The following is a 15,388-nucleotide window of genomic DNA, read 5'->3' as shown; positions in this document are numbered from 1 at the left end:
GTATAAGATCGATAAAAGTAGAGATGGTTGCAAGGAAACCTTATTTTCTCCCAGCCTATGTTCTTCCCCAGTGGTTGCTTCTGAAACATCTCTATGGAAATTGTGAACCTAGAGGAAAATCTGGTTCTACAGTTTTATAGTTTTCTCTGTAGGCATGCCTTTCTCTCCCTGCTATTCTCTCTCCCCCCCTCCCTTTCCCTCTCTCTCTGAGTTAAATCAAGTTGTTTGATTAAAAAAAAAAAAAGCCAGTCAAATGATTTTAAAAGATCCCTGTAGATCATTGGGCAAAAGTTTTGGCACAGAAAGAAACTTGTGTTTTGATTTCTACTTAAAAAAATTAATGTGGTGATTAGGTCTGTTCTTAAAAATCATTATTTGAAACTTTGCTTTTTGATGCTTTATTTGGTCAAGTTGTGGCATTTCTACATGAGATCTGCAGGTGTTAGCATCCCATCATAAATCATTTCAAAGACTGTTAATAAATATCAGAGTAGGAAAAATGCTTTGCGTCAATAACATAGCACAGTTTGGAAGCTCATTTATGGCCATCTAACGTTAGTTCACAGTAAGATATTAGCTGCCGAATGTCTTAATTAAAATAGAAAAATTGATTGATCAATTATCTAGATAACCAGAATGTTAGAAAAGTTTTAAAATTTAGGTGTTTGTTGTCCATCCAGGTTTTCTGAATCACAGAGTAAATCTCATTCATTTGTTAAGGTGGCAAACTGATCCTGTTAGTAACTATTTGAATTCATGTTACTGATCTGTAACTAAAATTACCAAATAACATTTTACTGTCTTCATTTTCATCATTGGTTGATGACTCTACAGCAGGCAAAAAAAACCGCAACAAAAGAAAACAAACAAACAAACAAACACAAAAAAACACAAATGCCTTCCTACTTTGAAAAAGAAAAACTTACTTTGAAATTATTTCAAGTTTTGCTTTATTCTTAGATCATTTAAGTTGTATAGGTTGAGACAGTACCATATTTATCAAAATTGGAAGAGTGGTGAAAGCCCAGAGTTCTAACCAAGTTTTTGAAAAATATATTTATTGATTTTTAGAGAGAAAGGAAGGGAGAGGGAGAGAGAGAGAAACATCAAAACATCTATGGGCTGCCTCCTGCATTCCTCCTAATGGAGATTGAGCCTGAAACCTGGGCATGCACCCTGACTGGGAATTGAACTGGCGACCTTTAAGTGCATGGAACGATGCCCAACCAACAGAGCCACACAGGCCAGGCCTAACCAAATTTTAATCAATACTCAGAAGCTTGGATGCTTAACTGAAACTAGTCTAAACTTTTTGTTTGACTTGGGACTTTGCAAACCTCATTTATTAAGGTACTTGCTATTTTTGCCTAAAATAAAAAAAATTTCAAAGGCAAATGGAAATTAAAAAGTGATTATTAAACAAAAGACAATCAACATTTCATGAAGTTTCTAGGTCCAAACCACTTCTACAATTTTGGGAAACATTTTACTTAATTTACTATGCCTATTTCTGATGCTGACATTGTTTCATTTGGATTTAAGTTTGAGGCCTGATAATTTTTATAACATTATCAAATCATCATTTATACTAGATACCAAATTGGTGAGACTCATTGCTAATTTGCATCTGTTTTTTATTTTTCTAAAAACAAATGGTGACATTATAGGGGAATGGTGGTTAATGCATTTTAATGTTTATTGAAGCCACTGCTCAACTTGATTTCTCCAGAAAAGGGGGCGCTTTTGCCAAGGAGACATCTGGGAGAGATCTGTCAGTGGTCATTGATTCAAATAAGCATTCACATACTCTCTTGGAGTTGACAGAGACATGTGAAAATCTAACACATCTGGAAGACAATTCTTTACAGTTAGTCAACATCTGGGGTTGACAAAATGGGTGATTAAATGTGATGGAAGTTCACCATCTATAGGCAAGTACAGAGTAACTGCCTGTGAATTATGAGAACATACATGGATCTTGCATGCCATAATGAGCCATTAGCACCCAGTTTACGTGAGTTGGAAAGGCATCAGAACACTGAAGTATGTATGGAGATGTTTTCAGAAGTGTTTCCAATTTGTTTTTCTTTCAGAGCCACATATAAAACCACACTATAAATTTAGACAAAGCAAAACAAAAAGTTCAGCCTCTCTAAGCTTCCTCATTCTTTATCCTACATGTTTAAATTTGCTGTTTTCATTTTTGGGTCTTATTTTCAAGCCATTTTGTGTGTGTGTGTCTGTGTGTGTGCACATGTGTGTATGTATGAATATCACATACCAACACTGCTGTGCTTCTCCTGGCTCCTTCCTCAGGTGCATTTTATCACCTTTGGGGCAATTTCAGATGTTCTATAACAGTAGCCAGTATCGACATTTCATTCTGTTTTAAACCTTGAAAATAATTCACTTTGCTTAGATAACCATTTAATGTGACTCTTTAGAAGAACTCAGGTAAGAACAATAAAAATGATTTATAGCTTCACTCTCCTCTGTGATTTTTATACTCCATTCTCTTGCTTTTTTCCTCTCATTTTTTTTTTTTTGGTCTAAATTTCTCCCTAGGATTTTTTTTTTAAGCTCTAGAGACCTAACATCAAACTACATAACAGACATGTTGTTCTGACTTTCATCTTTCTAATCTTTTCCTCCCCAGAACAAGAAAATCAGTGGTTTGTGGCTAAATGAAAAATAAATCTGACTTTCTTATTGAAGCAGAACTTGCTCAAGTAGCAGAGGTAGTTTAGTTGTCTGTAGTTAATGGATGAAGATAGGTTCACAAAAGGTATTCCTGCCACTTCTTGTTCAACAACATCTTTACAAAATGCTGCAAATGTTTTAAATGGAAGAAAGTGCAGTTATAAAACACCTTAACTGTGTTCTCTACTAGTATAAGCTGATTCAAGACTGAGTCTTTGTGGGGAGTTTCCATGAAGCAAATTCTCAATTTCACTGAAATAATAGAATTAGTGGCCCTATTGATTGTGCCTTTTTACATCAGGTCCCTCCACCAGCAAGTAGACAAAGAGAACCACACTGGGAATGAAAATTCCACAAGCTCTCAGCAGTTAGAACGAGCCCCACACTCTTGGTAGTATTTAAGCTAGGAGTCAACAGATTTTTTCTTAAAGGCCAACAAAATAAATATTTTCAGCTTGTGGCCTTGAGACTTCTGCTGCAACTCTGTCATTATAGAGCAAAAGAAGCCACAGAAAATGCTAAGCTGACGAGTCTGGCTATGTTCTGATAGAGCTTTATTTACAAAACAGGTGCAACTTGAGATTGTCTGATCTCTGATTGAAAAACTGATACCAAGAATCTAAAGACAGAGAGAAAGAGAGAGAGAGAGAGAGAGAGAGAGAGAGAGAGAGAGAGAGAGAGAGAGAGAGAATCTTTGAATTCCTGTAAGACATTGAGTTAAAACTCCAGGAAAAAATGATTAACATTTTGATCAACAGAATTGGTTGTTGAGGTGTGTCCTTTAGAATGAGAGAAAGGTGTGTCCTTTATGATGAGTGTAGTGAACCTTGTTCTCTAATCCTTTCTTCTGCTCTCTTCTTTGCCTTTCTTCTCTTTCCTTCTCATTCCAATGTTCTCCCTTATTCTTTTCCATAACTTTGTAGATGGGTGTACATGTCACATTCACATATACATTCCATGAGAAGGCTTGGGCTAGTTGGGTAAGTAGCATTATGTCCTGGTTTGATTTTTATTTAGAACTAGAGGCCTAGTGCATGACATTTGTGCACTGGGGGGTGAGAGGGTCCCTCAGCCAGCCTGTGCCCTTTCGCAGTCCGGGAGTGGGCCTAAGCCTGCAGTCGGACATCCTTAGCACTGCTGCAGGGGCAGGAGAGGCTCTGTCAACCCAGCTTCTGGCTGAGCGGCGCTCCCCCTGTGGAAGAGCACTGACCACCAGGGGGCAGCTCCTGCATTGAGCGTCTGCCCCCTGGTGGTCAGTGTGCATCATAGCGACCAGTCATTCTGCTGTTGGGTCGATTTGCATATTACTCTTTTATTATATAGGATGGGAGTGGAGGAACACTCTAGCCTCAATTATAATATTGTCTAATCAATGGCTATATATGTATGCAAGTTTATCATAATAGATTAGTTCCTGTTAAGATAAAACCATCGTGGGGCCCTAACCGGTTTGGCTCAGTGGATAGAGCGTCGGCCTGTGGACTGAAAGGTCCCAGGTTCGATTCCGGTCAAGGGCATGTACCTTGGTTGTGGGCACATCCCCAGTAGGAGATGTGCAGGAGGCAGCTGATCAATGTTTCTCTATCATTGATGTTTCTAACTCTCTATCCCTCTCCCTTCCTCTCTGTAAAAAAATCAATAAAATATATTAAAAAAAAAAAACCATCGTGGGGCAAACTTTCTGTCTGCCACATGCAGGCTTCTGCCTAACTAACCATTTAATCAATGCTATAGAATTTCTAAACATTTATATTCAGAAAAGTGACTGTAGAAAAACAGCAGCCTCACACTTGCCCTCTCCCTTGCTTCAGTTCACATTTACTCCTTTCATGGTTTGATACATTTTTTTTAAAACTCTTGTTAGTTAGCTCAGTTGATCCTGTTGGATCCCATCCGGTCTCCCAACCTTACACATTAAATGAACCAAGTTCAGATCAGGCTCTCTGTTAAGCAGGAAGGAAGAAAAAGCACAGAGGAGCATAGAAACATTGTACTGAACTCTGGCAGGCTTGGAGGATAGTTGTCCCAAATTGGTCACTCGAACCTTGGACCCAGCAAACTTGATTGGTACTCACAGTCATATTGTGGAAAGGGTAGTATTGAATTGGACTTGATTTAGGCCATACCCCTAACAGTAGTTATATATAGAATCTCAAGCAAGTTACAAAATATTTCAGGTCCTCAAGTTTTTACTAAATGATTCTTCTATGACTTCATTTGAAAATTCTTTTTGACTCTAACTTAATAGCAGTGCATTTAATTTACTAAGGGTCAGTGCTCTAGCTGTCTATTGTCTAACAAACTACTCCCAAATTTTGTGGCTTAAAACAACAGCAGCATATATTTTGCTTACAAAGCTTCAACTCGGGCAGGAGTCTGTGAGGACAGTCATCTCTACCCCACTCAACATCAGCAAAAGCAGCTCAAAGGCTGGGGGCTAGGACCATCTGAAGGCTGTTTACTTGTACACTTGGCAGTGGATGTTTTCTAGTAGCTGGAACCTTAGCTGAGACTGGTGGCTAGAACATTTCTATGTAGCATGTTCATGTGTCCTGAACATCCTTACAACATGGTAGCTTGGTCCCAAGGACAAGCATTGAGCTAGAGTCAAGAGGAAGCTGTGTCGCTTTAATGAGCTAATCTTGAAAGGCATGCACAGCTCCTCCCACCACATTCTATATGTCAAGGAAGCCAGAAAGGTCTGCCTAGGTCAAGGGGAAATAAAAAAAATGATAGGGGTATGGCAAGGTAGTGGAAAAGCAAGCAGATTAGAAATAGTGTTGTGGCCATTTTGGAAAATGTAATCTGCCACACTCAGGTTCTAACAAATGCTCATATTTGCATAGAACAACTACAGGATAGAAGTTCTAATGTCATTGCTTGAGGACAGCTTCCTCATCAACAATTAAAAAAGAAAAAAATGGCCAAAACTGGTTTGGCTCAATGGATAGAGCATCAGCCTGCGGACTCAAGGGTCCCAGGTTCGATTCCGGTTGGGGGCATGTACCTTGGTTGCGGGCACATCCCCAGTAGGGGGTGTGCAAGAGGCAGCTGATCGATGTTTCTCTCTCATCGATGTTTCTAACTCTCTATCCCTCTCTCTTCCTCTCTGTAAAAAATCAATAAAATATATATAAAAAAAATAAAATAAAAAAGAAAAAAATGGTCTGGTCTAGGCCCGAGTGGCTGCGTTCGAAATGGGCAAGTTTATGAAACCCGGGAAGGTGGTGCTGGTCCTGGCCGGACGCTACTCCGGACGCAAAGCCGTCATCGTAAAGAACATTGATGATGGCACCTCGGATCGCCCCTACAGCCATGCTCTGGTGGCTGGAATTGACCGCTACCCCCGAAAAGTGACAGCTGCCATGGGCAAGAAGAAAATTGCCAAGAGGTCAAAGATCAAGTCTTTTGTGAAAGTTTATAACTACAATCACCTCATGCCCACAAGGTACTCTGTGGACATCCCCTTGGACAAAACTGTTGTCAACAAGGACGTTTTCAGAGACCCTGCTCTAAAACGCAAGGCCCGACGGGAGGCCAAAGTCAAGTTTGAAGAGAGGTACAAGACCGGCAAGAACAAATGGTTCTTCCAGAAGCTGCGGTTTTAGATATTTTTTGTTTCTGTCATTAAAAATCCATAAAAAGAAAAAAAAAGAAAAAAATGAATGATTCTATATAATACCAAAGTTCCTGCTTAATATCCATAAGTGCCGTATCTTATTTAATCTTCAGGTTTACAGATGAGCAAACTATGGCTGAAGTTCAAGTGACTTGCATAGGCTTTCATAACAAGCAAGTGTGTGATGGAAGGTGGCTTTAGAGTCCAGCCTGCCACATTCCAAAGCCCAGGCCTCTTCTATTCCATCGTGCCTCATACCTAAAAAACTCTGTTCTCATCAGCTTTCCTTCCTTCCTTCCTTCCTTCTTTCTTCCTTCCTTCCTTCCTTCCTTCCTTCCTTCCTTCCTTCCTTCCTTCCTTCCTTCCTTCCTCCTTCCTTCCTTCCTTTCCTGAAAGAATTCAGATGAGATTTTAGCTGCGACTTAAAAGGGAGGAGACTTGCCAAATATTTTAACCCCTGAAGTGACTTCATATTTAAAATCAGTCTTTGCTTATAGTTGACTATTAACATTCATTTTATTTCTTCATTGCACTGGAGAAGGCAAAGGAGAATAATAGCTTGGCTGTTATTGGTTGGTACCTAAGGACTGGGGAGAGAATCCTGAAGCATGTCTCTGACTCATAGCTACTAGTGTATAGGACAATAATGTGACTACAAGATTCTATGTGAGCGAGTTCACCAAGAGTTGATGATGACTAAGTGTACAAAGTGTCTTCAAAGTCAGATATGAGGACATGGGAAAGTAGGTCAAACATGGCTAGTGGTCTGGACTAAAAGGTCAAGGTATTGTTGCCTCAAGTTGGGCTTCTGTGTATGAGGGCCAGGCTCATGTAAGAGAATATAGCAGGCAAGGTGCCTCTCCTGTCCTTGGACTAGGTTCTTCTACTGAATGCAGTTTTAAACAGAAGCCTTTGTGAAGGCTCTCTGTCTATACAGGGTCACCCCTTGATGATGGTTTACCACATTCATTTAGTAAAAACAAACAACAATAACAGAAAAAGTGGTCGACATTTTTTTGTGCTGTTAATTATTGCCCTAGGATCTTTTTTTCCATTGATTTCTAGAGAGAAAGGAAGGGAGGGTGAGAGACAGAGAGAAACATCGATGTTAGATAGACACATTGATTGGTTGCCTCCTACATGCACCCTGAGTGGGGCCCTGGATAGAGCCTGCAACCGAGCTACATGCCCTTGATTGGAATTGAACCCAGGACCCTTCAGTTCATGGGCTGACACTCTAACCACTGAGCAAAATGGGTTAGGGCTAATCCAATAATCTTTTAACATGTTTGGCATTGAATTGATCCAACCAATAGGCTTATGGCATCATGTGAATACAGTCTTATAAAAAGGATTCCCCCCCCCCCCCCACACACACACTCTTTTTAACACACATTAACTGTAGAGAAATCTATGGCTTTTAGGAAATTTCTTATAAGAATTTTCATTTTTTGTTAACAATGGGTTAGGTGTTAAAAGATCATTCTGAGTCTGGTTGACAAAAGGCTTTGCTGTGCTGCCTACATCAACATGCTCTCCAGTACAAATGGTCTGCCAAGGACAATTTGTAGGTCTTAGCAGTGGGATTTCGTTTTCTTTCATGAGCTTGCAACAATTGCAGTTGCTTCCTAGCTCAACATCTGGAAACACATTTGGCTTCATTGTTGGAAACTAAATTAGCATCTGTGTTCACGAACATGGGGCTGACCTTGCACTGGACAGCAGTGACTGGGTCTGTGTTTGACAGGCCAGTCTTCCTTGACTTTAGGAAAGAAGCTGATATGCATTACTTTTCTGGCATGAGTTTCCATCTCTCAGAACAGCCTGAGTCTACTCATTATAAACTGGACATTTGCCCTAGGCCATGGAGCAAAAGATGACACTAATTGGAAGTAGGCATCCTGGAAAACATTGTCAGAGTCATCTCCTGCAGGAAAAGAAGCCTTATCTTGTGCCAATACTGAACGCTGGGCTCCATGGACCTGCCTGTGTCTGCTCACACCTGTTCCAACATGGATGCCAAGAAATGGGGGGTCAGGAGGAAATTAGACAAACAGAGCCTTTGGGAAGCCACCAAAAGTCACAGCGCCCTTTAAAAGTCCTTTGGAATTCTAAGAGATTGGACAAGGAGGGGATGCCCTATGTAGATGTATTTGGCTGTGGTCATGAGCACTGAGAATCCCACTGCAAGCACCAATGTGAACAAACTAAATAGTGAAGGAAAAAGGAACAGAAGATCTAAGTAGACAATACTTTGCAGATTTTTCTTTTTAAATTAGGCATAATATACGAATATGAAGCTAGAAATGTGTATATATGTTTGCATTGGTGTAAATGTGTAGACTTACACACTAAGTATCTTCTGCCATTTCATGCATTTAGGCAGATTGTAAATTCTAGTAAAATCATGGTATAGTGACTCCATGTAACATTTTTAAAAAACACAGTTATAAAATAAACTAGAGGCCCATTGCAGGAAGATTCCTGCAATAGGGCTTCCTGCGGCAGTCTCTACTGCCCCACCTGCTTCCCTCCCTGCTCCGCCGCCCCGCCTGCTTCCCTCCCTTCTCTGCAGCCCCACCTGCTTCCCACCCCACCTGCTTCCCTCCCTTCTCCACAGCCCCGCCTGCTTCCCTCCCTTCTCTGCAGCCCCACCTGCTTCCCACCCCGCCTGCTTCCCTCCCTTCTCCACAGCCCTGCCTGCTTCCCCACTGCCCCACTTGCTTGCTTCTCCGCAACTTCGCTCCCTTCTGCAGCGCTTGGCTTCCTTCTATGCTGTCTTCAGTCTTCGCTCTCGGCCTGGATATGGAAATTAACTGCCATATTGGCTAGGTTTATTTGCATATTCACTCCTGATTGGCTGGTGGGCGTGGCTAGTGGGCGTAGCGGAGGTACGGTCAATTTGCATGTTTCTCTTTTATTAGATAGGATAGAAAGGCCTTTGCACTACCCCAAAATTGGTCATAGAACTAAAGGGAAGACACTTACATGGATAATTTTGATATACTGAGATAAATATTCTATTACAGATAGGCATGGGTTATACCATAAGAGTGAAAAGGAGGGATACATTGCTCAGACTTTGAGTGCTTGGCTTTCTAAGAAAGGTAATGCTTGAATTGAATATGAACACACTAAGTTATTCGATGTATTTCTACTAAGTTTGTATCTAGGGGAAATTCAAGTAATATAATCCTCTCCATGACAAAAAAATTAAGGATAAATTCCAGTCATATTTTTTAAATATTTGGCATGTAGCAGATGGGTTATGAAGATATTAGTCATGTTTTTATTAAAAATGAAACCAGTTTCATAAGCTAATATACCATTGTCAAATAACTGTTAAGAAATGATAACATATTAGGGTCAAAGGCTAAATTTTTTTCTCTTTGATTTTGTCATTTTTTTTATGTGAGAGATTATTATTGGAGTTTGGTTGAATAAAAACCTTAAGTCTTCAAGTAATATTAACTTGAAAAAATTTCAATTTTGCATAATTTTTATTTGTTTTATTTTAAAAAATATAATTTTATTGATATTCAGAGAGGAAGAGAGAGGTAGAGAGAGATAGAAACATCAATGGTGAGAGAATCATTGATTGGCCTCCTGCACGCCCCACACTTGGGATCGAACCTGCAACCCAGGCATGTGCTCTGACTGTGAATTGAACCGTGATCTCCTGGTTCATTGGTTGATGCTCAACCACTCAGCCATGCTGGCTGGTCAATTTTTGCATAATTTTTATAGTACATAAAAGCACTATTATTTCCATAATATCCAGACTAAAGTCTGTAGGAAATAACTTCATGACCTTTCCAGCTCTAGTAATCTCTGATCCTCTGTTTTGCCAATGATTTACTCTGAGAACATTAGTACAGTGTCCAATGTTTTTAATAAATACAGATAATCATATTCTGAATAGAAAAAGTAGTATTGTAGGTCAGATGCTTACAACTTTGAGCTAAGCTCCAAGGACTTCTACTCTGAATTCAAATGAGCTCCTGATATGGGTATCATCAACATACCCAGTTTCTAATCGTCACTGATACCCTTGTCTAACTAGGGCTGCTGTCCTTGGTTCTGAAGTGATTTTTGCATTGATGTTCTTTGAGAGCATGCATGTGCATGTGTGTGTGTGTGTGTGTGTGTGTGTGAAGGGAAGGGAAGGAGTGCGGTGGGGAGGAAACGAACAAGTAAGCATGCATTATCGAAGACACAAGAAAAAAAATTTCTCACTCATTTAACCAGTAAACATCATTTTTATGCTGCTAAACCCATTTAGGTAGCTTTGAAGATTTCCTGGGATTTCTCATTTATTAAATTTAAATCTTTTTTAACAGTGACTGAGTTTTTACATAAGTAGTTCAAAATAGTTTCCCCTTAGTTTTTCATTTTCTATGTTCATTTCCCAGTTTGCCACCATAGCCTTTGTACGTATATCTTGTCAGGAAATTTCTTCCTTATATGTCTAGCAAGTTTAAATACCCATTTTACATTAGTCTTTTGTGTTATCCTCCACAGACATGGAGAACATCATTTGAGTTTTTCTGAACTTAAAAATATCTATGTAAGTGGAAAATTTTTCTAGTACACCTCCTGTCCTCCCCTACAACAAGGCATCTGCTCCTGTTTGTTACAATAACAACCCAAATTCCTTGGGCTAATGGTATTATTTGCTGGTCAGCATGGAAGAGTACCTCAAGTCATTGTCTCTCCTGCTATCCTTTTCCTTTAAAAAAACATTTCACGGATCATAGGTCAGCAAATTTCACACCAGGCACCCTCAGGCTAGTTTAATTATTTTTCCTTTAGTCTTTCTTATGCAACTCACAGTTTTTTCCCCAAATTCTTCTCTAGTTATCTTAGAAAAATGTATCTCCTCTCTCCCTCTCTTTGTTCCACTTATGAGAAAAAAGGGGGCTGATCCAGACTATTCAGTATAAGAGCATTGCTGGTAATATTTCTATAGTAAAGAGAATGAAAACTGGAAGCTTTGATGTGGAATTAGGGAGAATAAAGAACCAGTGCCTCGAACCTCTCAACCCACTGGAAGGCACAGTAAATGCATTCAGGACCTTTAAAGTCAATGTTTTCTTCTTTATCCTTCTCTAATTAAAGTTTAACAAAGTTATGATTTTTTTCTGTTTTCCTTTTCTTTTTAATGTTTCAATCATATTGTTTGCTACATTTTTCTAATCCGATTGTATAATACTTCTGTTTCAACTGAGGTTAAAAAAGCTTTTGTGAACTGAACCCTAATACATGATGTATAACATTTCACTATGTTTTTGAAGTCAAAACAGTCAATATACAACTTTTGGAAAATGTTTATTTCTATCATGGTGCCTCTCTGGATTAATTTCTTACGTTTAATGAATATTATTAAATATTTCATTGCCATCCATTTATTTTTAAAACTGAATGCCTCTATTTCCTTTGCATCAAACAATAACCATCTTAGTAGTTTTTTTTTACTCATACTACAGTTTTTAATATCCCTTCATTTTATTCAGATGGCAATTATCCATGGCAATTATCCATAGGATGCTGAGTATATACCAGGCATCATACTAAGTTCTGAGCCAGAGATATTTAAGAAATAGTCCCTATCTCAAGCTGTTCATGCTTTATAAGAGAGAGCTACTTGAGCAAACATAATTATAAGACACTGTTAACTAAATTATAAAAGAAATACAAAGTGCCATTGGTCTCTATTAGACTGCCCCAGCTGGATGGCTCATTTGGTTAAAGTGTTGTCCTGTACACCAAAAACAAAAAAAACAAACAAACAAACAGAAAGGTTTTGGTTTGATTCCTGGTCAGGGCACATACCTAAGTTGCAGGTTCGATCTCTGGTTGTGGTGCTAGAAGGCAACTGATTGATGTTTTTCTCTCACATTGATGTTTCTTTCTCTCTCTCTCTCTCCCTCTCTCTCATCAATAAACAGGTAAGGATTAGACTGATATCCAAGCTGTGATTACTGGCCCTGATTTTGGTACATTTGGTGCAGTAGTATGGACTTTAGAATCAGACAAGCCAAGAAACAAATTCTGCTCAGCCACTTACTAAGTGGTATTTCCTCTGTGATTGTTTTCTCATCTATAAAATGGGAATAATGATATCCACCTCATATAAGAGACTGGGGCACACAGATGTTTATTTCCCTCTTCCATCACAGTCTGGGACAGGTTTGAATAGGATAATGATGTTCATATCTCTTCTATTTTGTATGTTTTCTTTAAGCCCCTTCTCCTGGAAATTAGAGCTAGCAAGAGCAGTGAAATGGCTGGAACTCTGATAATCACACTTGGTTAAAGCTCAAGCCCCAGTTTAAGTTATTCACATGTCTAATCCTTTTTATTGTGACCACAATTCTATTATTCCTGCTCCATAGGAGAAAAATGAGGTTCACAGGAGTTAAATGATTTGCCCCAAGGATATGGTTAGTAAAAGAGAGAGCGAGGGCTTGAACCTAGATCTGTGTGGCACTGAAGCTCAGGTCTTTCTCCACTTCTATACTCTTGCTCCCTGCCCTGTTTTGTTTTGATTGTTAAGTGTGGTGGACACTTGTCTCACACATTTTAATTCCAAGACAGAAGACTAGTGTAGACATTAAACTATACCGGGTTGGGCAAAAGGAGGCTTACAGTTGCTTGTATGGAAAATAACACAAGAATTAATACATAATAATACAAGAATAAACTCTGAGTTTTGCAAACTCACAATCGTAAATCTACTTTTGCCCCACCCTGTATGTTCCATGAGGCCATGTGCCATGTGTGTTTTGCTAAGCTGCATCCCCAGCATGTCACACAAGATTTAGTACCTAGGAGGCACTTATATTTGTAATGGTGCAGGCTAAGCTGATATAACAAAGAGACTGTGACACACAGATGGTTATTTCCCTTTCCCAACATGGTCTGGGGCAGGTAGGGAGCCTTTACTTTGCCATTTTCATTAAGCAGGCAGGAGAGAGCAGAAGTCCAGGCCAAGGGTTTCCTTTAAAGCAAGTGATGGGGAAGTTGTCCCTACCACTTCCTTCCGCTTTCCATGAGTGCAAACTTAAGTCATCACACCTCCCTGTAAATGGGCGGGAAAAGTTAGGTTGTAGTTGGATAGCTACATGCTCCGGAAGAAAAGGAGACTATATTTGGGGGCTCCATCAGCGATTTCCATGACAGTGCTTGATGGACAATTATTGAATGAGTAAAATGAAGAAAATGAAAACCTATAAGTAAAAATGGGCTCCAGTGAGACCAAGAGAAAGATGTTAGCTTGATCCGCCAGCTTATAGACCCACATCAACACACCAATGTGTCTTTCTGGCTAATTCTTGCCCAAACGCATCTTGAGTCGATAGGCACCTATCGTAAGTATCTTTTCACTATAGTGTTTTCCTTTAATCTATGGCTGTCAACTTTTCTCTCGAATGTCAGAATGGGATCCAAGCCACAGAAGAGTTTATGCGAGCTCCATGGATTATGCTACTCTCTTAAGGAAGATAAATGACAGGTTATACAGCATTTATCTCTATCACCTGTCAGGCTCTCTTCATCCTGGGGCAGAGGAGAGTATCAGGAGGTTTAGCTGGTGTATGTGATCCTCCTTCAGAATATCCTTGGCATTAGGAGACAGTGACCTTGACACTGGCAAAATGTGGTTTCAGCTCTTCTAAAGGAAAATGCTAGAAATTTTCTACCTCAGGACTTCTAGACTCTGTCAGATCAATATCCTAGCTGGGGTTTCTATCTTAGCAACTTCCTCTTCTACAGTGTAACACTTTCTGTTTCATCAGAGATATTGTTTTCACAGTCACTGTTGGGGCATGTATTGTATGATATCCCACCAGTAGCAGAAAATTTGCCCCACACAGAGTGTGACCACTCTTCTCTATTACCCGAGGGTATGGTAGATCTTTAATTCCATTGAGGCAACAGCCAGAATTACAATAGATGATCTGACCTCCAATCCTAGCTCTACCACTTACTACTCATGTGGCTCTGGGCAAGTTCAGTCTCTCTCTAATAATAAGTTTTTCCATTTCAAAGTGGGTGTGAAGAGAGTAAAATGAGTTAATGTTTATTTATTTATTTTGATTAATCTTTACCCAAGGATATTTTTCCATTGATTTTTAGAGAGAGTGAAATGGAGGGGGAGACACACACACACACACACACACACACACACACACACAGAGAAATCTCGATGTGAGAGAGACACATTGATTGGTTGCCTCCCACATGTGCTCTGACCAGGGCTGGGGATTGAGCCTGAAACTGAGGTACATGCCTTGACCAGAATCAAACCTGGGACCCTTCAGTCCATAAGTCAACGCTCTATCCTCTGAGCCTAACCGGCTAAGGCAGTGGTCGGCAAACTCATTAGTCAACAGAGCCAAATATCAACAGTACAACGATTGAAATTTCTTTTGAGAGCCAAATTTTTTAAACTTAAACTTCTTCTAATGCCACTTCTTCAAAATAGACTCGCCCAGGCCGTGATATTTTGTGGAAGAGCCACACTCAAGGGGCCAAAGAGCCGCATGTGGCTGGCGAGCCGCAGTTTGCCGACCACAGGGCTAGGGCATAAATTAATGTTTAAAGGTATTATAATGCCTGGTACAGAGAAAACAATATAAATAAACTCTAGTAGTACCCCTATTATCAGATGAAGAAATTGAGGCTTAGGGAGACTGACTAATTAGCTCAAGATTACCCAGCTATTAAGTTGGGATGCACCATTTTTTGGGACTAGGTTCTTACTTGCAGAAATTGAGACCTTAATCTTTTTTTTTTTTTTTTTAGTGTTTCATATTTTTATTTTATTATTTTTTTTATTGAGGTATTATATGTGTACATATCTTACCATTACCGCCCCCCCACCCCACACCCATACATGCCTTCACCCCCCAGAGTTTTGCGTCCATTGTTTATGCTTATATGCATGCATACAAGTCCTTCATTTGATTTCATAACTCCCCCACCTCTCCCTAACTTTCCCCCTGTAATTTGAAAGTCTGTTTGATGCTTTACTGAGAACTTAATCTTTATGTCATATTGACACCAGGA

The 15,388-nt window shown here is 39.6% G+C and overlaps 1 protein-coding gene across 1 annotated transcript; it reads left to right on the top strand.

Moving 5' to 3' along the window:
- Positions 1-5,872: 5,872 nt before the first annotated feature.
- LOC103292219 (60S ribosomal protein L27) lies at positions 5,873-6,343 on the top strand. The gene has a single exon (XM_054715457.1). The coding sequence runs from the start codon at positions 5,898-5,900 to the stop codon at positions 6,306-6,308; it is 411 nt and encodes a 136-aa protein (XP_054571432.1). The 5' UTR covers positions 5,873-5,897; the 3' UTR covers positions 6,309-6,343.
- Positions 6,344-15,388: the final 9,045 nt, after the last annotated feature.

This window comes from Eptesicus fuscus, chromosome 5 (assembly GCF_027574615.1).
Source record: "Eptesicus fuscus isolate TK198812 chromosome 5, DD_ASM_mEF_20220401, whole genome shotgun sequence".
In the NCBI taxonomy this organism is placed as follows: domain Eukaryota; kingdom Metazoa; phylum Chordata; class Mammalia; order Chiroptera; family Vespertilionidae; genus Eptesicus; species Eptesicus fuscus.
This window is presented reverse-complemented; position numbering and strand designations above follow the sequence as displayed.